The 27,849-nt window shown below is 43.6% G+C and overlaps 1 protein-coding gene across 10 annotated transcripts in view; it reads left to right on the top strand.

The window, feature by feature from the left end:
• Positions 1–27,849, top strand: part of CAMK2D (calcium/calmodulin dependent protein kinase II delta) — a 373,137-nt gene that overhangs the window by 305,318 nt on the left and 39,970 nt on the right. For 6 of the 10 annotated variants that reach the window (XM_040328664.1, XM_040328594.1, XM_040328611.1 and 3 more), the window contains exons 14-15: positions 23,376–23,429; positions 24,354–24,398. The exons of the other annotated variants lie outside the window; for them this stretch is intronic. In XM_040328664.1, coding sequence (XP_040184598.1) covers positions 23,376–23,429; positions 24,354–24,398 — 99 coding nt within the window. The remainder of the gene's footprint in view (positions 1–23,375; positions 23,430–24,353; positions 24,399–27,849) is intronic. 10 annotated transcript variants of the gene reach the window in all.

The following is a 27,849-nucleotide window of genomic DNA, read 5'->3' on the forward strand; positions in this document are numbered from 1 at the left end:
GTGGAATCCCATCTGCCGTTCGATGTCCTAGAACTCTGGCCAATCAGGCTACGCCTCCCGTGATCGTGGAGGTTGTAATGTCACCCGGTCGGGATTTAGTCGGACAACGCCACGGCTGTGGCTTATGTCAACCATCAGGAAAACTGGCAGGCGGACTACCTGAGTCGCCAGATGCTGGACCAGGGCAACTGGTCTTTGCACTCGGAGGTGTTTCAACTTCCTTGCAGGAGGTGAGTTTTACAGGGCTTGGATCTCCTGGCCTCTCATCTCAACCGCAAGGTGTCGGGTTTGTGGCAAGGTCTAGAGATCCCTGTGCAGATGCGTCAGTCGCCTTGGTGGCCCTGCGGGGTCAGTATCGGCTACTTTCTGCCTTTCCCCCATTGCAGTTGCTTCCTCCACAGTCTGGTGCAAAACCTTGCCCATTCTTCGGCTGCTCTGCAGAGTGGAGGCCGAGGGGACCCGATGATTCTAATCGCTCCGGATTGTCCTCGGCGTCCTTGGTACGCCAATCGTGTGCGCCTGGTGGCGGATGTACCCTGGCAGTTGCCAATGCGGGAGGACCTTCTGTCTCAAGGTCCTATACTTCATCCTGCTTTAACAGTCGCTGGTTTTATCGGTATGGTTATTGAAGGCCAGGTCTTCAGAGACCGGGGTCTTTCCTGCTCGGTCATCTCAACCAAGCTGAGGGTACAGAAGTCTTCTTCCACGAAGATCTACCATTGCACCTGGAAGGCCCACATCTCTTTGTGTGAAAAGATGGGGTGGCGTTCATGAACATATTCAGTGTCCAGGGTCCTGCTGTTTTTACAGCTTGGAGCGGATTAAAAACTTGCCTTACGCACCGTTCAGGGGCAGTTTTCAGCCTTGGCTGTGCTCTTTCAGTGGCCTTTGGCAGCCCATTCTTTGGTGGGTACCTTCGTGCAGGGGGTTCGTCATATACGTTTCCATCTTAAACCACCACTTCCTCCGTGGGATTTGAATCTGGTACTCTCGGTTTATCAGGAACCTCCCTTTGAAAACATCAGAGAGACTTCCTCTCTTGACGCTATCTCAGTGGGTGGCCTTTTTGGTGGCTATTACTTCTGTCAGATGGGTTTCTGAGTTGGCGGCCTTGTCTTACAAGTCGCCATACTTAATACTCCATAAGGATAAGGCGGTGTTTCGCCCACAACCTTCCTTTCTTCCGAAGGTGGTTTAGGCTTTTCGCCTGAATGAGGACATTGTACTTCCCTCCTTATGTCCTCGGCCGGTGCACCCTAAGGAGTTGAGCTTCTTACTTTAGATGTGGTACACGCAATGTGGGTATACCTGTCTGCTATGGCTCCATTTCGGAGATCTGACTCACTTTTTTGTGTGGTGGTTGGTCCACAAGAGCCTGGCGGTCTCGTTAGCCACCGTCAGGGCCGGACTGGGAGTAAAAACCAGCCCTGGAAAACATTTCATACCAGCCCCATAGCATTATTATACCAGCCCAACATCATAACGTCATTATTTTCTTGTTTGTAAAAGAGAAAACCATACATTTTAAAGAAGCATTTAAAGAGCGTATTATATAAAGATAAGACAGATATGAAAGCACATAGGGCTAGGGATATATATATATATATATATATATATATATATATATATATATTACAGTGGAACCTCGGATTACGAGCATAATCCGTCCTAGGAGAATGCTCGTAATCCAAAGTACTCACATATCAAAGTGAGTTTCTCCATTGAAGTTAATGGAAACGAAAATAATTTGTTCCACATTGACTTCAATTGCATGCAATACCGCATGTGGCCAGAGGTGGGGGGCACCGGAGAGCATCGGAGACACTCGGAAATGTCACTTGCCACTTGTCCCTTGTCACCAGGTTCAGCATGTCACGACAGCAGGGAACTGGGTGACAGAGGACTGGGTGACAGAGAACTGGGCAACAGCAGGGGACTGGGCGACAGAGGACTTGGCGACAGCAGGGGACTGGGCGACAGAGGACTTGGCGACAGCAGGGGACTCGGTGACAGAGGGATTGGCGACAGCAGGGGACTGAATGACAGAGGACTTGGCGACAGCAGGGGACTGGGTGACAGAGGACTTGGCAACTGGGTGACAGAGGACTTGGCGACAGCAGGGGACTGGGTGACAGAGGACTTGGCGACAGAGAACTTGGCGCCAGCAGGGGACTGGGTGACAGAGGACTGGGTGACAGAGGACTGGGTGACGGAGGGCTGGGTGACAGGGGACTGGGTGACAGCAGGGGACTGGGTGACAGGGGACTGGGTGACAGAGGACTGGGTGATAGGGGACTGGGTGACAGAGGGCTGAGTGACAGAGGGCTGGGTGACAGAGGGCTGGGTGACAGCAGAAGACTGGGTGACAGCAGGGGACTGGGTGACAGAGGACTGGGTGACAGCAGGGGACTGGGTGACACAGGGGACTGGGTGACACAGGGCTGGGTGACACAGGGGACTGGGTGACAGAGGGCTGGGTGGCAGCAGGGGGCTGGGTGACACAGAGGACTGGGTGACACAGGGGACTGGGTGACACAGAGGACTGGGTGACAGAGGACTGGGTGACAGCAGGGGACTGGGTGACAGCAGGGGACTGGGTGACAGCAGGGTACTGGATGACACAGGGGACTGGGTGACACAGGGCTGGGCGACACAGGAGACTGGGTGACACAGAGGGCTGGGTGACACAGGGGACTGGGTGACACAGGGGACTGGGTGACAGCAGGGGACTGGGTGACACAGGGCTGGGTGACACAGGGGACTGGGTGAAACAGGGGGCTGGGTGACACAGGGGGCTGGGTGACACAGGGCTGGGTGACACAGGGGACTGGGTGACACAGGGCTGGGTGACACAGGGGATTTGGTGACTCAGGGAACTGGGTGACACAGGGCTGGGTGACACAGGGGACTGGGTGACACAGGGCTGGGAGACACAGGGCTGGTGACACAGGGCTGAGTGGCACAGGGCTGGGTGACACAGGGCTGGGGGACACAGGGGACTGGGTGACAGCAAGGGGCTGGGTGACACAGGGGACTGGGTGACAGAGGACTGGGTGACAGAGGACTTGGTGACAGTGGACTGGGTGGCAGCAGGGGACTGAGTGACAGCAGGGGACTGGGTGACACAGGGGACTGGGTGACACAGGGCTGGGTGACAGTAGGGGACTGGGTGACACAGGGCTGGGTGACACAGGGCTGGGTGACACAGGGGACTGGGTGACAGAGGGCTGGGTGACAGCAGGGGGCTGGGTGACAGCAGGGGACTGGGTGACACAGGGCTGGGTGACAGCACGGGGCTGGGTGACAGCAGGGGACTGGGTGACACAGAGCTGGGTGACACAGGGATGGGTGACACAGGGGACTGGGTGACACAGGGCTGGGTGACACAGGGGACTGGGTGACACAGGGCTGGGTGACAGCAGGGGACTGGGTGACACAGGAGACTGGGTGACACAGAGGGCTGGGTGACAGCAGGGGACTGGGTGACAGCAGGGGACTGGGTGACACAGGGGACTGGGTGACAGCAGGGGACTGGGTGACACAGGGCTGGGTGACACAGGGGACTGGGTGACACAGGGCTGGGTGACACAGGGGGCTGGGTGACACAGGGGACTGGGTGACACAGGTCTGGGTGACAGGGGTTTTTGTGACACAGGGGACTGGGTGACACAGGGCTGGGTGACACAGGGCTGGTGACACAGGGCTGAGTGACACAGGGCTGGGTGACACAGGGGACTGGGTGACAGCAAGGGGCTGGGTGACACAGGGGACTGGGTGACACAGGGGACTGGGTGACACAGAGGACTTGGTGACAGAGGACTGGGTGACAGCAGGGGACTGGGTGACAGCAGGGGACTGGGTGACACGGGGGACTGGGTGACACAGGGCTGGGTGACAGCAGGGGACTGGGTGACAGCAGGGGACTGGGTGACACAGGGCTGGGTGACACAGGGCTGGGTGACACAGGGGACTGGTTGACACAGGGGACTGGGTGACACAGGGTTGGGTGACAGCAGGGGACTGGGTGACACAGGGAAATGGGTGACACAGGGGACTGGGTGACACAGGGGACTGGGTGACAGCAAGGGGCTGGGTGACAGCAGGGGACTGGGTGACACAGAGCTGGGTGACACAGGGCTGGGTGACACAGGGGACTGGGTGACACAGGGGACTGGGTGACACAGGGGACTGGGTGACACAGGGCTGGGTGACACAGGGCTGGGTGACACAGGGGACCGGGTGACAGAGGGCTGGGTGACAGCAGGGGGCCGTAACAGGTGGGGCCACACCCCCTCACGAGTCCCGACCATTGTAAGTGAGGGAGGCGGGCCAGCTCCTAAGCATCAGAGCCCTGAGCCGCCGAATGGCTCAGCAGCTGGAGGAGCCGGGGGAGGGAACTGTCAGTGTACTGCATGCGATAGTTCCCTCCCCGCGCCCCCGCACAATCCACAGCAGACATTCCCTTCCCTCTCCACCTCCGGTACACACTGCTGTAGGTGCGCCCTGGATATAAATCGAGCTGGTCTAGGAGGGCGGGACTTTTCTCACAGCAGCGCGGCAAAAGTTTAACACTCGCTGCCCGCTGATTGTGTGTGACATCATGTAGTGGAGGGAAAGGAGGAGGAGGGTGCGGATCTCTGCGCTGCAGCCACAGCTTAGCCCAAAGCGGCCCAGGGCAGGCAGCCTGCTGGGAAATTTCCCGGTATCCCGGGAGGCCAGTCCGGCCCTGGCCACCGTCACATAACAGCTACTACAACCAACCCAGACGCGTTTCATTGGTCATCGACATCATCTAAGTAAATAAGTAGTAAAATAAAAATGTAATTAGTTAATTAGTAAAAAATAAAAAGTTAATCAGGAAAAAATAAAAAATCCAGCAGTGATTAAATACCACCAAAAGAAATCTCTATTTGTGTGAAGAAAATGCAAAAAATGTCATTTGGGTACAGTGTAGCATGACCGCGCTATTGTCATTCAAAGTGTGACAGCGCCGAAAGCTGAAAAATGGCATGGGCAGGAAGGGAGGTGTAAGTGTCCTGGTTTCAGCAAAATGGACTAGCTTTCTGCATAATTTTTTCACTTTGGTTTTCGGGGTGTCTTTGAATTCAGCCCTCTGCAGGTGGATAATTTTCAATTCCATCAAATGATGTGCCATCCTTTCATTCCTAACACATTACCCAGTCCATATCAGTATAGATATCCAGCATGAGATTTTTGCCCGTTGAGATCTGATATGTTTTCAACGTGTTCCTTTAATTTTTTTGAGCATTGTTTGTATATCACTTTCAGGTTTAATTTGAGGGTATGTACATCCAAATCGGAGGAAGGGTTCAGGAATTAAAGCCCTTAAGAATAGCCACTCCCCCCCTTTCAAGGGCCCAAAAGTAATTGAACAATTTAATGAAAAGCTGTTTCATGGCCAGGTGTGGGCTACTCCTTCATTATTTCTTCATCAATTAAGCAGGTTAAAGGTCTGGAGTTGATTCTAAGACCCCATGCACAGCATTAGATTTTCTGCAGATTTTTGTCTTCAGATTTACCAACACCATGTAGTGCATGGGCCTGCCTGATTGCATTCAAATTAAAACTCTTAGGGTTTGACCTCATATTATATGGTTTTTGTAAATCTGAAGACAAAAATCTGCAGAAAATCCAATAGTGTGTATGGGGTCTAAGTGTGGTATTTGCATTTGGAATCTATTGCTGTGAACCTACATCATGCGTTCAAAGGCGCTGTCCATGCAAGTGAAACAGGCCATTGTAAGGCTTCAAAAACGAAACAAATTCATCAGAGAGATAGCAGCAACATTAGTAGTGACCAAATTAACAGTTTTGTACATTCTGAGGAAAGAAGAATGCACTGGTGAGCTCAGCAACATAAAATGGCCTGGACGTCCACAGAAGACAACAGCGGTGGATGATCGCAGGATCCTCTCTATGGTCAAGAAAAACCTATTCACAACATTGAAACAAGTGAAGGACACTCTCCAGGAGGTGGGCGTATCATTGTCAAAGTCTACAATCAAGAGAAGACTTCACAAGAGCAAATACACAGGGTTCACCACAAGGTGCAAACCATTCATAAGCCTGAAGATTAGAAAAGCAAGATTAGAGTTTGCCAAAAAAATCTAATAAAGCCAGAACAGTTCTGGAAAAGCATTCTTTGGACGGATGAACCTAAGATTAATATGTACCAGAATGATGGGAAGAAAGAAGAGAAGGTTTGGAACAGCTCATGATCCAAAGCATACAATGTCATCTGTAAAACATGGTGGAGGCAGTGTGATGGCATGGGCATGCATGGCTTCAAGTGGCACTGAGGCATTGATGTTTATTGATGATGTGACAGAAGACAGAAGCAGCCAGATGAATTCCGCAGTGTTTAGAGATATACTGTCAGCCCAGATTCATCCAATGATTGGATGGCGCTAAACAGTACAATGATCCAAAACACACTCCAAAAGCAACCCAGGAGTTTTTGTAGGAAAATAAGTGGAATATTCTGCAATGACGAGTCAATCACAGGCTCTCAACCTAATTGAGCATTTCACTTGCTGAAGGAAAAACTAAAGGCAGAAAGACCCACAAACAAAGAGCAACTGGAGACAGCTGCAGTTAGAGCCTGGCAAAGCATCAGAAAGGAGGAAACCCAGTCTTTGGTAATGTCAATGGGTTCCAGGCTTAAGGCAGTCAATGCAAGTAAAGGATTCTCAAAAAAATATAAAAAATTAACATTTTATTTATGATTATATTCATTTGTCCAATTACATTTGAGCCCTGAAAATGGGGGGACTTTGTATAAAAATTATTGCAGGTCCTATAATTTGTACTTCATATTTATGTTCAACCCCTTGAATTAAATCTGAAAGTCTGCACTTCAAAATTTATTTGGATTGTTTAATTTAAATTTTATTCTGGTGGCACACAGAGCCAAAAGTATGAAGATTGGAACTAACTGTTAAATAAGGGACCTTTAATAAGACCTTAAATAAGGCACCTTACTTCCCTACATTACCTACATGCCTAATTATCACTTTCATCCTGTGAATAGGAAATGTAGGGTAGTAAGGTGCCAGTGACTTTGGACCCTACTTGCCTAGTTATCACTTCCATCCTGTGAGTAGCCATTTGGCTTATTTTTTTACAATAAATGGTTAAACCTACGCTACACTTAGTCTGGTACACCTTGTATCCTTTCTACCTGTTTTCCCAGACTCTGCTTCAACTCCCAAGGGAGCTGCTGCTGGTGTAACGAACTGACCCCTTGTATCTACTGTTGGGACTTTTAGTTTCACTATCACATTGCATCTATTGTTGTTATTACTGACATATTACTCAGCTGGTTCTTGCGCCATCTTCTCCTTTTCGTTTTGATTAATTTAAACTGATAGACATTCACTGGGATTTTTTATCCACAACTTCTTCGTAGCTGGTTTTAGTAGAGTTAAAATTGTTCTTTTTCACGTAAAACAGTGCTTAAAATTAAACTGCTCTAATATGGGTATATGAGGCATCAGTTTAGTTGGTTTCTCCCCTTATTACAGACATCCTTGTAAGAATTTTCCTGTGACTTCAGTTTATATCCTTGTACATGAAACTAGGCCTGCTTATCGCATACCTATGTCTTTTAGGTACTTATACTGCACATTTCAATCTGTTATTGTGTTCCTTTTTTAATTTTTATTTGCCCCGGACTTGAATTTAGAAAAGGAAGTCAAATTCCTGTGTTCAGATGACGGTGAGGAAATTTACCGAATGCATCCTCTTAGAGCTTACAATAGACTCACTGTGCTTGAGCCTTTATTACGGATATACTTGGCCTTTTCTGCATTGTATAGATAGTGTCATCTTGTTTCCTTTATTGAAAATCAGGCAATTCCATCTTGCTTCAAATCGTATCTCTTTTTGGAGAGGGGGATTTAGCATTGTTTATGGTGTAAGCTACTTTTACTACTGCTGCTTTTAACGTAAAACTAAAGTTGGATTTATGAAAAAATCCTAGCAGTTAGGCGTTGTTGCAATAGAGAATTTGAGGTTAATTTACTAATGGCAAATAGGCTGCTAACTTTGAATGGGAATTTTCACTTTGGTGAAAATTCACTTTGCAAAGAATGCTATATATGTAAAGAAACATTCAAATATTGTTTCAAAGATTCCATTTACTTAAGAATTGAAATGGCCTTCCTTGTAATGCTTGCATGTTTTTATGCAAAATATACAGAGACTGGATGTGCCACATCAGCCAACTAAATGTTTTTATATTCTGATAATAGAAGCAGAGACTGTTCCTTTCTCCTTCTTTTTCACATTATAAGATGATGAATAGTAGATAAATAAATGGTTTGTGACTTCAGACAACCATGTCAATATTAACTGGTACTACTTTTGTGGTCATTAGATAGTAAAAATGTAATTCTGCCCTTTACTCTTTAAAATTATCGAATAAGTAAACATGTATTTTGCCTAACAAATTCATTCAAAAATAAATACACTCCAATGAAAGTCTTAGGAGCAAAGCTAAATTTTAGACAACAAAATCCTAAATAACAAGAATTCAACTACAGGTGAGTTTAAATATTCATTAAAAAGGTGTCCAGCAGACAGTTGATTTTAAAAGGGCATTACTTAACAAAGAAAACCCCCTTCCCATTTAATGCTGTCGACAATGGCACCACATGGAAAAGAAATGTCATAAGGCCTGAGAAAGAAAATAGTTTCTTTACAAAAGAAGGGTAAAGGCTAGAAGAAGATCAGCAAATCTTTACTTATCAGTCAGAATACTGTAGCAAAAGTGATACAAAAATTTAACAAGATGGAACTGCAACCAGCTCACAGAGACGTCCAGTCCGTCCATGGAAATTAACACCTCGTCAGGATTGTTTTCTTATGAGAAGGGTTGAAGAAAATCACCATGCAAGTTCACTGCAGTTAGCTAAAGAAGTATCCAATAAAACAAAAGAAAAAAAACGATGCAACGGCTACATCCAAATTAGCAAGACTAAATAGGGGATTGATTGGAAGTTTAAATACCGTATTTATCGGCATATATCGCGCACTTTTTTGCCCTGAAAATCAGGGCAAAATCGTGGGTGCGCGATATACGCCGATACCCGCGCCGTCTTTGAATGCCTGCGCCGACATATACCGAGCGCAGTACACTCGGGTACATTCGGCCAGGCTCGGCTTCACGCGTAGTCACAACTGAGCGCGGGAAGCGGGGATTCGACATGAAGACAGCGCGGGAAAAGCCGGGAGGACACCACGAGGCCGCAGACGGACGATGGACCGGACGAGGCCGCCGATGGACGCCAGGCAAGACACCAAAACTGTAAGTAGTAAAATGTAATAAAACATTTTTTACAGGAAAAACGGGTCAAAATTAGGGGTGCGCACTATACGCCGGAGCGCGCAATACCCCGATAAATACGGTAATCCCTGTTATAGTCATTGCATACTGTCACCCCTGGGATTAAAGAGTAATCAACCATACAAAGTAATTCAAGCATACAAAATAGAAAGGGGAAGAAGATTCCCCCCCAAAAAATTCAAGAAGGAACTGCCAGTATTATGAAGTAAAAATCTTTATTGAAAATTACATATGACACTGACAACTAATAGATACATAAATACCAACCTCCACCACAAACATCTAAAATAGACAGTTGTCTTAGGGAAACAGGTGGCCACCACAACCACACATACATGCCTCTCAAAAATCATGCATAAATTGTTCTCATTATTTAGTCCTGACTTGAACGTAGTTAAATAAAGATGGAGAGCAATGCACTCAGTATACCAGACTGGGTAAATCTTGAGGTAAACAGTTCATGCATTTAGCTCCAATGGGATAGACTTGAAATTAGTAATGCACACCTGACACACGAGAAATTGTTCCCAATGATACAGACTACGTGAAATAAACACAAAATTAGTATTAGTGGTTCCCCCAGGAGTATAGGGATATGAGATAACTGTCCGCTTATCAATGACAGCTGGGAATGAGCTAGTGGGTAGGTGAGTGTGTATGAATATATACACCTTCCAGCTGGAGATAAGAATCAATACAGCTCACCACTTCACCACAAATCCGATAGCTGTCTAGTCCAGGTCCTCAGTGCGGAGCCGACATTCCACCCACATCTAGGCTAAGTCTAGGCCACTGAGGGTAAGGGGATGCCTTCATCCTACATTCCCAGTGAACAAACAGTGCCATGAATTTTCACAATAATACAGCTTGGATATATACGGAACTCTCATGTGTGATTACGGAGTCTCCCGGAAGATGCAAAGAGATACATGGGAAGTTGTCTGATGGATAGTCCGTGCCCTCACAACAGAGAGCGTGATGGTGCTGATGCATTTCACTTGTGACCCGAGTTTCTTCAGAGCATGCGCGGACGTCTGATACATGTCTTTAAATAGCTCAGGTTCAATCCAACAATTGGAATTACCGCTGGTTTCCACAAGACGTCCACTTCTGGTTACTCATTCACACAGTAAACAGTAATACAGGGGAACTTCACACAGTAAACAGTAATACAGGGGAATGACCCTGGAGTGCACACGGGCCACAAACAAACCAATTACATATTATTAATTAAAGAAAAACAAAGGAAAACTTAACTACATTACCTGTCGCCGAGAATGTGTTTCCAGCACGATGGCATCGCGCTGATTCTCGACGACATGGTGCCGACATCTCGCACTCGCTGGAATAGAAAAAGCACATTCCAGCGAGCGTGTCATAGAAGCGACGGGGATACGACTTGGATTCCCGCCAATTCTAGCCGCAGCGTTTGGTATGAATCATGAGGGGGAACTCCACGCCAAATTTTAAATAAAAAAACGGCATGGGTTTTCCCCCCAGGGGCACACCAGGCCCTTATGTCTGGTATGGATTGTAAGGAGAACCCCCTACGCCGAAAAAACGGTGTGGGGGTCCCCCCACAATCCATTTCAGACCCGTATCCAAGCACGCCGCCTGGCCAGTCAGGAAAGGAGTGGGGACGAACGAGCGAGGGCCCTCCTCCTGAGCCGTACCAGGCCGCATGCCCTCAACATGGGGGGGTTGGGTGCTCTGGGGCAGGGGGGGCGCCCCCCACCCCAAAGTACCCTGTCCCCATGTTGATAAGGACAGGGGGCCAAATTCTCAAAAGAGATACGCAGGCGGAACTGCTGTCAGATCTTAGGATGCAGTACCGCATCCGCCGCTGGGGGCATTTCTCATTGAAATGCAGCTTTGCGTATGCACCACGTGGGTACCTACCGGAGCATGATGGGACGGTGATGCCTATATAAATGGGATGCAAGGCGCGCTTCCATCATTGCAGTGAGAAGAGGCGTCGAGTCAACATCGGAAGAAGGGAGAAGAGAAGAGAAGAACATGACGTCACAGAAGACCGCGCTGGCTGCCTGCTAGTAATTGAGCTAACACACGAAGATAGCAGGCAGCCAGCGCTGAAGGAGAAGGCACCGGACAGCTGGAGAAGAACCGGGGTGCGCCGAGTCAACAGCGGAGAGCGGCGAAGATAGAAGAAGACCCCCGGAGAGCGGAGAAGACCCCCCCGGAGAGCGGAGAAGACCCCCGGAGAGCGGAGAAGACCCCCCCCCCGGAGAGTGGAAGAAGAAGCCCCCCCTGGTATTAGAGCTAAAGAAGACAGAGGGGCCTCCGGAGCAGACTAATAAATGATTTTAAAAACCCTTGTGTTGTGTGTTTAATAACTATCACTTTGCCTCCAGGTGAATGGGTAGGGGTACGATGTACCCCATATCCATTCACTTAGGGTGGGGGGCCGGTATCTGGGGGCCCCCTTATTTGAGGGGACTCCCAGATTCCGATAAGCACCCCGCCCGCAGACCCCGACAACCAACGGCCAGGGTTGTCGGGAAGAGGTCCTGTCCTCATCAACATGGGGACAGGGTGCTCTGGGGTGGGGGGGCCCGGAGTGCGCCCCCCTGCCCCAGAGCACCCAACCCCCCCATGTTGAGGGCATGCGGCCTGGCACGGCTTAGGAGGGGGGGGCGCTCGCTCGTCCCCTCTCCCATTCCTGGTCGGCCGGGTAGCGTGCTTTGGATACGGGTCTGGTATGGATTGTAGGGGGACCCCCTACGTCTATTTTTCGGCGTAGGGGGGGTCTCCTTACAACCCATACCAGACCTAAGGGCCTGGTATGCCCCTGGGGGGGGGACCCATGCCGGTTTTTTATTTGAAAATTGGCATGGAGTTCTCCCTCTCAGGAATGCATGCCGAGCGACGCTGTCATTTTTTTATTTTTTTTCCCGGCGCGTAGTTTTTTTTTCACCCGTCGCAACTTTATTGTCCCGTCGCAATCCACAAAGCCCGGTGTAAATTACGTTCGCGCGCTGCACGTCGGGAAAATTACGTCACACGCATGCGCAGTACGGCCGGCGCGGGAATTGTAAACGCCCCCCGGAGAGGAGGACCGCCTTGCGACGGAGGCACTTAAGTTACACGGCGTGTAATTTCTAGGTAAGTGCTTTGAAGATCGGGCACTTAGGTAGAAATTTAACGCCTATGTAACTTAACTGCTGAAAGTTAAGTTAGGCAGCTTTTTTGAGAATTTGGCCCAGGGCCTCTTCCCGACAACCCTGGCCGTTGGTTGTCGGGGTCTGCGGACGGGGGGCTTATCGGAATCTGGAAGCCCTCTTTAATAAGGGGGCCCCCAGATACCAGCCCCCCACCCTAGGTGAATGAGTATGGGGTACATCGTACCCCTACCCATTCACCTGGAGGCAAAGTGTCAATAAAATAAACACACAACACAGGGTTTTAAAATAATTTATTAGTCAGCTCTGGGGGGGTCTTCTCCAACATAACAGTGATCGAAAACACCAAAGAAGAACAGGTTGAAAATGATTCAGTGGCCAAGTATGTCTCCTGATCTGAACCCAATCGAGCACCTATGGGGAATTCTGAAGAGACAAGTTGAGCATCACTTTACAAAAAGCATCCAGGCTCTAAAAGAGGTCTGGGAAAAGATAGATGTTGCAAAATGTCGCCAACTTGTTCATTCAATGCCTAGACGACTTGGTGCTGTCCTTACAATCATGCAGGTCATACAAAATACTAGATGTAGTAGTGTTTGTTCTGGGGTGTATTCATTTTTGCATCAACTAATTTGAGTAAAACTAACGATTTTGTAATCTAAATTATATTATTAAAGAGGAAGTAAACCCTCTCTTTAAAAAAAAAACCTGCAAGACAAAGGCATAATGAGTTAGTATGCCTAGCATACTAGCTCATCATGAATTACTTATCTGAAAATGAAGTCCCCGCAGCGGTCCTCGGACACCTCCTCCGTCGCCACCATGATACCCGGAGTGACTTCCAGGTATCGATGCTTTGGCGTTGTGACTGGCTGGAACAGCGATGACGTCACTGCGCGAGAGCCAGCAGTGACAGCATGATCGCCTTCACTAGCGGCACACTCAGTGCGCCTGTGCCGTTGTCTACGGTGCACATGCGCCATAGACATTGGTGCTGTCTTTCTTGCAAATATCTCCTTAACCGTGTAGGTTAAGGAGATATTTCTTGCACCTACAGGTAAGCCCTAATCTAGGCTTACCTGAAGGTCAAAGTGGTCTGTAAGGGTTTACAACCACTTTAACCTTACTTTCATGTAATGAGCTAAACAAATCTTCTATAAAACTCAGTTTTGTCAAATTTTTGGAAATTGTTCTTGCGTTCATTGAGATATTGATTCAAATCTTATGCCTCGTACACACGTTTCCGTCTGACTTTTTCTGAAATTCCGACCGTGTGTATGCCCCATTGGACTTTTTTTACTCCGATGGAATTCCGTCGGTATTCCGATGTTAATTTGGCCATGCAAAAGCCTGATCGTGTGTACGGGGCATTATTTTTCAAAAAGGGGTGTACTAATTTATGCTGAGCACTGTAATTTATTTTATAAAATATAACATTAAATTGGTTTGGGCTGTGACAAATAAAAAAAAAATCTGATCTTCAGTTGCTATTGCTTGGATGGGAAGAAGCAGGTACAGGGACATGATGATTTCTACTCATAAGGAATTAAGGAAGAGGTCATGCAAGTTCATTGCATGCATGTTTACAGGGTATGCTTATTTATTATGACTTGCATGTTATATTATTCCTGCTCACTGGGACATTATACTGTACTGGGAAAGGAGGATAATTCCAACAATAATCACTGCAACAATAACATTTAGTTAGCCTCTTCTATGAGTGAGTTGTATGCCATTTATTTGCATTGGTACACTCCTAGAACAAGTATAATTAAGTGGGTGTTGGATATTTTCAGCTTACTATGATTTCCGGATGAAATTGTTTTATTGAGAAAGCTGCTCAGCCCAAAATAGTGTAAGTTTATTTTGCTGCTTATCCAAGTCTTTGAATATCATATTAAGGCTATTCTTTTGTAGTCTCTGACTCACTAGCATTTGTGGATTTACGAATCCTAATACAATGAGTCTGATTTACTAAAGCAGTTGAGAATCTCCACTTAGTAAATTGTAGATGTGCTTAATTTGAATACCTGATTGTTCGAAGCTTCTTAACTCCTTTAGTAAATCAGCCTCAATCTGTCAGCATTAGACTGCAATTGCATGACAGACTGCATCTTCTGAATAGCCCAGCAGCGGGGGGGAAGGAGGAGGGGGACCGAACTTCAGAGTGATCTTGCTATGCTGATATCTCTCAGAAGTGGGGACAGGTACCTGTCAAAAACAGGTACCCACTCCCCTCCCCCCCTCAAAGGTGCCAAATGTGGCATCAGAGTGGAGGAGTAGGCATATAAGCTGAGCTTCCACTTTTGAGTGGAACTCTGCTTTAATGGTTTAGCATATCATATGCTGAGAGGTTGATCTCCCATTTTCCTATTATTTGTTAATTTGTTTCACTGTGCATATACTTGATTACATTATTCTGATGGTAGCACAGCTCTTTATTCTATGATATGTACAATAATGTCAGTATCCAAAAAGGTCTGAAATAACAAATGAAAATGTTAGTATCAAAAATAGTGCCAATTTAGAACACTCTTGTATCAATCCATCATATAAGTATACAGTATCTCCCATACTCCCTATTAGATATGATTACATGTCATTTTCACATAAAAGGACAACATGCGCAGCCCAGTGTTCAAGACCTCCAGAAATGTGGCCTGGGGCATCCTCTGGTCCCCTAACTCAGCACCATATTGAAGAAACAGTGCTAATGCCCTGCTGCCTCCTGCTCCCAAAAGCCAGTGGCACCATATTGCTCTATGGTGGAATGCACAGGGAGGTTTTGCACAAACAGAAGATTACACCATCACATGGAGGTATCATTTGAAGCCACACCCCCACGAGAGAGGATGCAGCAAGCAACCAGGATGCCAGGATGGCTTCAACCCCCGCAGACAGCCCTTGAATCCATCAGCTGGACACAGTGACGGGGAGGCAAAAGGGAGGGGGCCGTTTCCATGTTTTTGTTCCCTTCCTCCCTCCCCTTTGTTATATATGAATATTGTTATTATAGATACATATATTTGAATTTTGTACTTATTTACTTATTTAATATGTATAGTGAGAATGATTTCTGTTTTTGGCAAGGTCCCCCTACCACACACACACACCACAAAACAACACAAAAACACTGAGGCCTCGTACACACGACAGAGTTTCTCGGCAGAATTCGGCGAGAAACTCGGTCAGAGCGGGATTCTGCCGAGAAACTCTGTCGTCTGTACACTTTTGGCCGCCAAGGAACTCGTCGAGAAAATAGAGAACATGTTCTCTATTTTCTCGTTGTTCTATGGGAGAAGGCGGCCCACCGAGCTCCTCGGCGGCTTCATCCCTGAACTCGACGAGGAACTCGACGTGTTTGGCACGTCGAGTTCCTCGGCCGTGTGTACGGGGCCTCACACGCATACAACCTTTTTTTTTTATTAATTATTAAGCCACCCTGAAATCCATGTGTAAAAAGATGAAGGCTTGATTAACAGGGATTACATTGCTGGATAACATGACTGACATGTATTACCTCACTGGATGCCATGATTGACCTGGAATAACTTGTTGGACACTGTGATTAGTGCCGATTTACTTCAAGGGACGTTCATAAACTTTATTTTAAGAACTACAGACAGAAGTAAAAACAAACCTAGTGCTCATAGACACAGCATAACCCCTTTTTAGGACAGATCAGGTGAGTTTTTAAAAAGTATTGTTTATTAGAAACACAATCTATACAGTAGAAAAAAGTAAGATCAATTGCAGTACAAAAATACAGGCATGAATGTCAACCCCCCTGGTATCAAGGGCCATTGCACGTAGCTGTAGGAGATGACGTCTGACATGTTTCAGACCCCTAGGTCCTTCTTCATAGGCTGAATGTCATCTAAAGCATACATGCATCTATAAAATGAAAATATTTGGACATTAGTATAATAGTACAATTTTAACATTGATAAACCTATTCCATGGAATAGAACATCCATGCAAGTACAACAAATAGGCATGGAAGACTGATACTCACTTGCATGGGCCGATCACCAATGAACCATGAGGGGGACCTGGCAGGGATAGAATTGGCCTGCACTGTAGTTGTTACATGGTGAGACAGATGGTAAGCTCTGAGATAACAAGGCACCAAACAACAAAGGGCAGGAGCTGGATGTGCTCAGTGTGACTGCGAGAACTCCCGCTGATAGGAGTGACCACTCCTATCAGTATAGGGTCGGCTAGGAAGTACAAGATACCTTAGACTAATGGCTTCCTGTCTGTGGAAGACAAAAACGATAGAAAGGTGATAGTAAATATGTAGTAGTAAAGTTCAAAAAAAGAGAGAGCTACAGTGAAGGGATCAAATCAACCTACCATGTAAAGGAGTAATCACAAGTCTGTTGATCCTATCAGCCAGACACCAGTGGTGTGATTGCTGGTGCTGACAGGAAGTTTAAATAGCCTGTATGGCTAATTAGAGCAGCTGAGAAGGAGCTTGAAAGCAACCCTGCTCAGTTATGGTCGATGAGGTAGAGCATTGCGCCATATTGGCTGCAACCATCTTCCTCAAAGTTCCCTGATGGGATGGTGTGCGGCGTCAGTCCTGCCTCCCGCCATCACCTCATGTGTAGCCCATCCCACTATAAAAAATAACTGTTTTGATTTAATGACATTAATGATTTTTTCAATTAATGCTTGTAGGTAACTGTATTAATAGGTGCCTAATATATTTGTCTGGAGCTATTTTTATGGTTTTCATGATAACGTTTCATACTTAAATTTATAGATGCTTTTGGTCACAGATATCTGTATGCCAAATAGTACAGTACTAACAAAACCCTTTCTCTATGTGAGGCTCAAATAGTTTAATACATATAGTAAAATTTTAACTAAAATCTTTGCTGGGAAAACCGAATAACCTAAGCTTTCTTGACATTCTGTGCAAGTATTGTATGAACGTATTAAAGACATTACTTGTCATCAGTGAAAAAGATATACCGGTACCTATAGAACTGCTTTGCATGTGAAGATATATTTTTATATACATGAAAAAAAGATTGTTGATGCATGAAATTAGGGGGGTTGTTTAGGTCACTTGACCTAAAAAATTACTAAACTTTTTGCCTGTGTTTTTTTTTAAATGCTTTTTATACCAGAACTCTTACAGTATGAAAATAATACTTGTTAATGCCACATAAATGAACAGTTTGACAACTTGAATGATATAGTATTTAAAGAGTAGAAACAGAAAAAAGCATTTGACACAGTTCCCCATAAACGTTTACTGTACAAAATATGGTCCATTTGCATGGATCATAGGGTAAGTACATGGATTGAAAACTGGCTACAAGGGCGAGTTCAGATGGTGGTAATAAATGGGGAGTACTCATAATGGTCAGGGGTGAGTAGTGGGGTCCCTCAGGCTTCTGTGCTGGACCATTCCTGTTTAATTTGTTCATAAAAAACCTGGAGGATGGGGTTAGTGGTGCAATCTCTGTATTTGAGGACAATACTAAGCTAAGCAGGGCAATATTTTCTCTGCAGGATGTGGAAACCTTGCAAAGAGATCTGAACAAATTAATGGGGTGGTCACTACATGGCAAATGAGGTTCAATGTAGAAAAATGTAAAATGATGCATTTGGGTGGCAAAAAATAGGAATGCAATCTATACACTATGAGGAGAACCTCTGGGGGAATCTAGGATGGAGTAGGACCTAGGGGTCCTAGTAGATGATAGGCTTAGCAATGGCAGGCAGAGCAAACAGAATATTGGCATGCATTAAAAAGGGTATTAACCATTTCTGGGCACCAGTCCTCAGGAAGGATGTACTGGAAATGGAGGGAGTACAAAGAAGGGCAACAAAGCTAATAAAGGGTCTGGATGATATTAGTTATGAGGAAAGGTTGCAAGCACTGAATTGGGGATATGATTGCAATTTACAAATACCATACTGGTGACCCCACAATAGGGATAAAACTTTTTCAAGGAAGGGAGTTTAACAAGACACGTGGCCACTCATTAAAATTAGAAGAAAATATGTTTAACCTTAAACTTCGTAGAGGGTTCTTTACTGTAAAGCCTCGTACACACGATCAGTCCATCCGATGAGAACGGTCTGATGGACCGTTTTTGTCGGTTAACCGATGAAGCTGACTAATGGTCCGTCGTGCCTACACACCATCGGTTAAAAAAAACGATCGTGTCAGAACGCGGTGACATAAAAACAAAAAGCTGCGCTAATCCACACTTAAGCTAGAAAATCGGAGGCTGCAGCAGACGTGCGATACACAACATAGCAAAGGAAAAAACAAACAAAGCTGCGCCACATTAATCACAATTGATAAGAAAATAACATTTATATTTAAATAAATAATAACGATTGAGGTAAATTGGTCAGTCCATAAATGAATATTATCAGCATCAAAACAGTCAGTATGGATCATCTAGTGGATACACTCATGCAGGTAATTCATGAAAAGCCACACCACCACAGTGACAGGTAAAAATTGACTGAAGTGATCCCTCCACCAATAAATGAGGCCGCTTACCAGAGGGCAAGCAAACTGAGCGTTTGGCTATAACCCAGCCACGGCCTTTAATCCACAGGATCCCAGGGGAGAAGCAGCTCTCAGAACCTCGATGGGTAACACTCTCTCCATTCAATGTCTTTTCTTATCACACACCCCAAACACTAGAGGTCTAAGGAGGTTTGAACACAACCAAGTGCTAAAAAAACGAGGTTCAATGCTTCCAAGCATGCGTCGACTTGATTCTTAGCATGCGTGGATTTTTAACCGATGGATGTGCCTACTAACGATCGTTTTTTTCCCATCGGTTAGGAATCCATCGGTTAAATTTAAAGCAAGTTGGCTTTTTTTAACCGATGGTTAAATAACCTATGGGGCCCACACAAGATCGGTTTTGACCGATGAAACCGGTCTATCAGACCGTTGTCCTCTGGTTAACCTATCGTGTGTACGAGGCCTAAGAGCGGCAAAGATGTGGAATTCCCTTCCACAGGCGGTGGTCTCAGTGGGGGGCATCGATTGCTTCAAGAAACTATTAGAAAAGCACCTGAACGACCACAACATACAGGGATATACAATGTAATACTGTTATATATTCACACACATAGGTTAGACTTGTGTCTTTTTTCAACCTCACCTACTATGTAACTTTGTTAATGTTGATTTAAAGTGAACTTTTATTGAAATTCAGAGCATAGGCATGTCTCTACTGTCATACTATGAGGACTGTGCACTCTTTTGTGAGATATGAATTGGAGAGTGTATCATTTTCTGACTTTAAGAAGAGAACAGTATGTGTCTCCCACCAGGCTATGCTCCTAACGTGTTTTACTCCATTCCCAGAGCTTAATCATGGGGGTGGAGCAAAGCACAAGGGCATGGCCTGACATTGTTCTAGACTGAGACTGCCACTCACCACTACACAGCGAGTCTGTCTAGATGTGCGGCTTTCTGCCCACTTTGGATGTTTGCTACAATTGTTTGGAGAATAAACCTTCCTGACCGGCACAGTGGTGGGCACAGGATTAGTGTTCATGCATAGCCTGAGCTGCTCACATTCGCATCTTTTGGTTTGCAATGTTATACTGTAATACTTTTATTTGTGTAAATTCACCACCAACACCAACATTTCTTTACTTTTGTTTAAACAAGCTCTGGGTTCAATGTAGATAACTTTAAAAGTGACGGTGTCTTCCTCTTGTCTATATCATATAAATGATTGCACATTTTAGAGTGTACAGCCAATTACATTTAGCTGATAAATGCTCTAGGTACAAATATGTTTTTCTTTCACACATACCTAGTGTTTAAGACCAGAATAACCGATTTAAAATGTACTAACAAAATAGGTCAACTCTGGTTTTAGTTTAGAAAAAATGCAAAATGACATCATCGTGCACATGCCCATTTTTGTATCTATATTTTTGAACTTGTGTCTAAAAAGATATATGTGATACAGGAAGATATCCGTGTATGGCCATGTATCAGGGGTTTTGTTATCTCTGTGGAAACATTTTAGCAATGTGATGTATTTTTGAGTAAACCCAATCACTAATTGTATCTCTCACAGTCAATTAAACATACAATATTCAAAAGTATGTGCAGCACTACACTGAGGCCGGGTTACATTGGTATGACAAACGCTACGATATTGGAAGCTCATGTCGCTTGACGTGTGTAAATAGTTTTGGGAGCTGTCTTAACTGGTCCAACACAAGTCGGTCCGCCTTTCAAAATGCTCCCTGCACTACTTTGGTCTGACTTTGGTCCTACTTCAGCCCAAAGTAGGATCCTTGTCCTAACCATCCGACTTGTGACATCTGACATGGTGATTATAGCAGCATTAAAAGGAATTTCTCTCACACTGGGATTGTTTTGATTGGTCAAAAGACAAGTCAGACTATCTCAAAGTCAAAGTCAAGTTGGATGGAAGTAGAACCAAAGTAAGACCAATTTAGGACAGATGTCGCAGGGCAAAGTAGGATGACAGTGTACAACAGTCATGTTGTATCAGTGTGAACCCAGCCTTAAGCTGTGTTTATAAATGTACAATACATTGATAAATACAGGTGCAATTTAAAATCTGTTAGACACCACTCGCCTCCTCCAAGTGCTTAAGCATGGTCATTGTCACTGCACAAACTCTGCCATTACACATTGGGGGTTATTTACGAAAGGTAAATCCACTTTGCACTATAAGTGCACTGCAAGTACACTTGAAAGTGCAATTGCTGTAGATCGCTATAGACAGGGGGGAAGCTCTGCTGATTTTATCATCCAATCATGTGCAAGCTAAAATGCTGTTTTTTATTTTCCTTGCATGTCCCCTTCAGATCTACAGTGACTGAACATCCAAGTGCACTTTCAGTGCACTTGTAGTGCAAAGTAGAGTTGCCTTTCATAAATAACCCCCATTGCGTCCCTAGGAGGGGACTCTCCCTCTGTTTCCACTTTTGTTGGAAAAATCACTATTTCACATTGTGCACTATCTATTGAAGATAAAGGGACTTGTTTATATTTTTGTAGTTAATAATTTGTGGACTTATTCTTTATTTCATCATTGTTGGACTGTATTATTTAATTCACAATTTAAATGTTGTTCATTTTTTAAGAAACATTGATAAATACAGGTTAAGTGTAGCACTGCACATCATTTTGAATATTGTATAATCTTCTGATGGAGACTACAAAGGGGTCATCCTGGCACACCTTTAACAGACATATTCCACAGTTGTCACTATCAGGAAACCTGCTTGAGAAATTGCACGCAGCCATTGCTGGAGTGCATTTTGACAGTAAGTGCCTGTAAACAAGCTTCAGAAGATCAGAAGCACTAAAATGCAATAAAGGATGAAAAAAGTATGTTAAAAATGTCAGTTTATCAAATACAGTCTTTTAGCAAGCAAATTGGCATCCATTTAGGGGTAACATCTACTTCAAAGCAAACCTCTCATATTGGTAAAAAAAAAAAAAGGTTGTGTAAGCACAGTAAAAAAAAACGGAATACTTACCTTTTCTGTTGGGTGCATAGCTGAACTCCATAGCTGAGAAATGGTCCCTTGAAGTCTACTGGTAACAGACACTACCAGGTGTGTCTATCTCCTGGATTTATTGGAGCATTTCATTGGTTCTTCCTGCTATTCTCCGCATCACTACTGTCTCCTGTAATGAAACAAAGACACCAGTGAGAGTGCAGGGGACACGTGATCGATACTCCTGGAAGTGTCTCACCAATTACAGTTTACAAACTTTTGCTCTCTGTATTCATTTTGTTTGCAGAATTTTTTTTTGTTTCTGTAAAAAGAAAATATACTGCACATTTTCAGATTCTTTTTTTAAACTACACAGTTGCTGAGTGGTATGTTGTAACCACTGAGCATCTCTGCTGCTCAGATTTTTTTGAGGCTAGACAGTACTAGAATGACACAGCTGTGCTAGTATCCTGAACATGCTTTGCATCTTCAATAAAAGTCCCATGTGAAGTACCCCTATCAATCAGCAGCAAGGTTTTCCATATCTTTATGGAGGAGTAAACTTTCTTTAAATTACATTTTTTGTAAAATGTAAAGCTGAATTGCAGGAATTCAGCCACTTTGTAACAGGTGAAGGCTAACTATGAGATAAGTCAAAGAAGTTGCATGACACCTCCTGGGGTTATCTCTATATTTTGTATCTGACAGGTTTATTGCTCTTTCTGGAATTACACTCAACCCACTTGGAGCTCTGAGAGAGGAAAAAGGCACACATAACAACTATTCACACCCCTCCCCCCCTTTCTGCTGCCTATTCAAAGAAGCCTTTGCATTTTGTAAATGTGTTCACATGATACAAAGGCTTCTGTGAATGGTCAGGAGTAGGGGAGGGGCACAGCTGCAGTGACTCTGCTGTTAAAAATGCATAGCTCAGAAGGATCAGCATCGGGCTCCCAGAACTACAGCAATAGCTGTCTTCCAGGGGAACTATAAAGCTGCCAGATACAAATAATAGAGCTAAGCCAAGGAGGTGTCATGCACCTCGCTGGACTTAACACATAGTGTGCCTTCTTTTTTACAAAGGAGCTGAATTCCTGGAAATTGGGGAAAAGTAAAAAAAAAAAAAAAAGAGATGTTACTTGTTTGACCCCATAGAATGTTTGTTTTGTTTTTCAAAATGTGATTTAGGTAAAATTAAACATAATTTATTGTCCCTGCTTCTTTTCTCTTCTTTAGTATCCGTAGTTCTTTCCATTGGCTGGAAATCATTATTGGCCATCAGCTAACTACTAAACACTGCGATGTGTTGAAAATATTTTGTGATCCTACATGTGCTTTAGCTTCTTCACTATATACCTTTCTTTCTATTTTCTGCATATCCACAGATAAACAACAAAACCAACGTAATAACAAGTCCTAAAGATCCCAACCCACCTCTGGTATAATTAGCTTTTCCTCCCCCACATATCTTTTCAGATTTTTTTTTGTTTTTGTTGTATTCTCTTTTGCTGTTATGTTAATTTTGCATTTGAAGGTCTAAAATCGTCGCATTTTTGTTGTGGTTTTGTGGCCAATTGCCTTGCATAAGCAGTGTGTTTTCCAATAAGCTTCCACAGCTGGGCATTAGAGTTAGTCAAAAGCTCATACAAATGCATGTGTTGTCCCAATGTGAGTGAAGTGTGCTTTGTGTTGCCACTAGCTCTACTTTTGGTCAATATATCTTAATGTCCTAAAGTAAAAAGTATACTTATCTTTACATAAGCTTGGACATCAAGGAGATCTAGCAAAAGTATCACTAGGCAACAACAAAATGACCTTATTCAGATATTGTTCTAGACACAGCAAGTGTTACCAAATTGGCTGAAACATGGCTACCTTATTGGAATTTAAACATGTATACTGTCCACAATATTGCTTATAGCTGTACACACTGACCACATATGAATTTAGAATATTTAGTTCAATACACTATTGTTTTTACTTCCCATGTACTATAAAATCACACATTACAGGAAACCATGCTTCTTATTAAATCATCAGAAGATTGGAAATCTAGGTGGCTTTTTTAAGCTGTTTCTGTAGTCAGGGTCAGAGGTTGTGATACTGTGACCTGTTAGCTCTCTACTGAAGTAATGGCAGGAGTGATCTTTGCTCCTTCTTCACACCAATCCTGAATAAGGTCTTTGCATGCTGCTCTGGCAGGTAACCTTTTTTTTTCTTCATCCAGGCAAAAGTCCTGGTTCATTCATTGGCAGCATTTCACCTGTATCCAATGCTGCCAGCAACATTCCAACATAGGTGTCTTTCTTTCTATGCAACTGTACTTACCTATAGGTACTTTTTTTCTCTCTGTTCTTACTCAGGAGCCCCAAACTACCGTAATCCACAATCCTGCTGATGGAAATAAGGTATTCAGAAAGAATCAACTCCATCTTGCTTTCTGGCTTGCATACCTCATCAACAAAAACATTTGACAAGTCTCTTCCATTGTCCAAAGGAGGAGTTCAATAAACATGAATACTTCACACATTTTTTTTAACAGAAACATGTTTAATGAATACCTCCCATACACAAGTATTTATTTGTCCTTTAAGCACATATATTTAATTTTAATGAGCGTCCTTTTTGTAAACTAGCCAAACTTACAAAAAAAAGCTTTAGAGATATTTTTTTTTCATTGTTCGAATGTGTTAAATTCCATCTCTCCTGTTTCCATGTTGTTTCTTATTTTTAGCTGTGTTCTATATGTTCTGCATGAACACAGAACTTTTCGATCCATTTTTTCCTTTTATAACTAAAAGTGGACCAGTTTGTACATATATTAAAATCGTTTTACCCTTTGAGCTCAATAAGCTGTGTACATAAAATGAAAGGGCTGCATCAAAAAAGAAAGGGCTGCACATTCACTGGATGTTTCATGGATCTGCCACAGCTCTGGCTGATGGCTGTAATTTCCTTATAATGTTCCTTAACTTTTTACATATTGGGTTCTTTAAGTTAGCATCAGCACCTGATTGAAGCAAGGAAAGTGATTTTAGCTAAGTAGAGGACTGATTAGGACACCCCAGAAAAAAAAAAAAAACTTATTTTCATACAATTTTTATACATATATACCTTATTTTAAACGCACCTTTTGACTTTCATACATTTAATATTGTTTTATCTTCATTCTTACATTTTGAATTTTGACACATGATATCTTGTTGGAGTTTTTCAAACAGCCATTTTGTTATTTCCACATAAAGAGTGTTTGCAATCAGATTTCCCTCTCCTTCCCATACATTTTAACTTAGGTGGACTCATAAAGAGGTCTCTAAGCAATAATTAGAAAGATGCACAGCAAACACATCACAAGAAAAACATACAAAAGGCAGAGATTGAGCTTAAGGTCACATGCATATAAGAAATTAAATACACAATATAATAATACAATTATAATGGGTTATATTTATATTTTTATGTTTTTATATGTATTTATAAAATAGCTTCAATGTACATTTCCATGCCATATGCACAATTGTTTATCTTATAAACCAATATTTTACTTCATTGTGTGCTTTTTATGTGTAAATGTGTTCTATTGAAACACATGTTGACACACATACTTCTTTAATAAACGGTTCTCAATTGCAAAGGGATGTTGATAAGTCCCCATTCAGTGCAGCCTAATGCTATAGGAGACAGAGAGGAAAATTGTACATAGCTTCATTGGATAATATGAGCATCTTCCCTTGGCTATTTTTGAGTGTTTGGAAATACACAAAGAACAGATGAATACACCTAGTGTCATTTTAGTGGATCCAAAAATATATGCTAATGAGGTAAGTAGAATTGGTTTGAAGCTTACTTTTTTGAACTCTTGTCAGAAATAAAAGAACTTCATGGCATTGAATTTAATTGCTGATTAAACTGCTACTAATGTTAGCTAATTTTAAATAGATTCAGTACAAGGCTGTTGGGAATAGAAACAAACATCAGAACTGCTATAATGAGAAGTAGAGAAAGATTCTGGCAGCTTTTTTGAATATAATTTTCAAAGACTGTTGAAAAAATTAGTTTTTAATGTAATTCTGTAAGCAATTCCTCAGCAATAGAATTTACAAAATTTGTAAAAGAAATATTATACATGGAAAGAACCCTTTATAGCAATATAATTGTGAGGGATAAGGATGAGCTTCGGCGTGTTCGCACAGTTCACATGCAGAGCCCACGAGGAAGTCGGCACAGTGCTGCGCTAATCACAGGCAGGGAGACATTGTCCCAATGCTCAACTGCAGAGATCGGGAAATGTCTCCCTGCCTGTGATTAGCGCAGTGCCCACTTCCTGGTGGGCTCTGCGCGTGGACTGTGTGAACATGCCGGAGCTCATCCTTAGTGAGGAACAACTAACACAATATAGATTGATGAACTATAGGAATGAGTGAAATAAGCCACAAGATTTAGATGCGGCACATCAGACATAAGGATAGGTGTCACCACAGCAAGGGAGAAGTGACTGTGCTGCTCATCTTCTATGTTTCTATCTCCCTGTACATACCGTTCAGCATTTGTGGATACTTTTAAAAGAGGTGTCCTCTTTCAGACCCCAGGCTGGGTTGGAACTTATGTGCATCTTACCTACTACTGTAAACAGACAAAGGGCCACAGTTAGGACAGGTATTTACAATAAGGTTTATAGAAAATATTAAAGCGGTGGTTCACCCTCCTTCACATCATTAGACCATTACATTCGGCATCGTAGCGCGAGCTACGGTATGCCGGTCTTAAATTTTTAATCCCCGTACTCACTGTGCTATCGATGATTGAAGAATCCGACTCCCGCGGGGAATGGGCGTGCCTATGGAGAGGGAGGATGATTGACGGCCGGCCCTGGCACGTCACTCTCCCCGAAGACAGCCGGAGTAGGTCTCGGCTATTCACGGCGCCTGCGCCCAGGCTATGCGCAGGCGCCGTGAATAGCCAAGCCTATTTCGGCTATTTCCGGAGAAGCGTGACGTGCCAGGGCCGGCCGTCAATCACCTTCTCTCACCATAGGAACGCCCATTCCCCGGATTCTTCAATCATCGATAGCACAGTGAGTACGGGGATAAAAAATGTAAGACCGGCATACCGTAGCTCGCGCTACGATGCCGAATGTAATGGTCTAATAAAAAAAAAAACATTTTTTTTTTTTTTAACAGGGTGAACCCCCGCTTTAAGGTCCTATTCATATTTAGCATTGACACAATTTATGCTATTTCTTGTTTAATTTCATAGTATGCCATTTCACGTTGTATTATTTATAGATTATAACTGCTATAGTATTCATCTACTACAGTAGTTCATCTAGTGCCCTACCGAAAAGTGTTATACTATTTGGAACAGTTGGTACACCAAATTGAGAATACACTAGTTCAGCTGCATCAAATGTCTTGAAATAAAATAGTATTGTGTAAACCCTTGTTAATTTAGTTTTGTTTTCTTTTTGTTAACTGATATAACTCCAATACAAGAGCTTTTATATTATGTTTCTTAAAAGAAACAATCATAAAGGCAGTGGAACATATGGTGCATACATTTTTTCTTCAATCATTTGAACTAACAAAATATGCTTTTACAAGCACATGAACAAAATTGTAAGACAACTTTAAAGTTACTTGATTGGCAATGCAAATTAGTGAAGTCGCTCTTTAGCCCTGCATTGACATAGCCCATATTAATTTTAAAGTGTTTCTAAAGCCAAACATGTTTTTCTTGGCTTAGATAGAGTAGTGAATATTTAAAATCACTGTCCGTTTTTATATATGTCTATTTTCTAGGAGAGGAACATTTCCTATACTTTATGTCCTATAGACACAACAGGAGGTAAGGAGAGATCTC

This window comes from Rana temporaria, chromosome 1 (genome assembly GCF_905171775.1).
Source record: "Rana temporaria chromosome 1, aRanTem1.1, whole genome shotgun sequence".
NCBI lineage: Eukaryota > Metazoa > Chordata > Amphibia > Anura > Ranidae > Rana > Rana temporaria.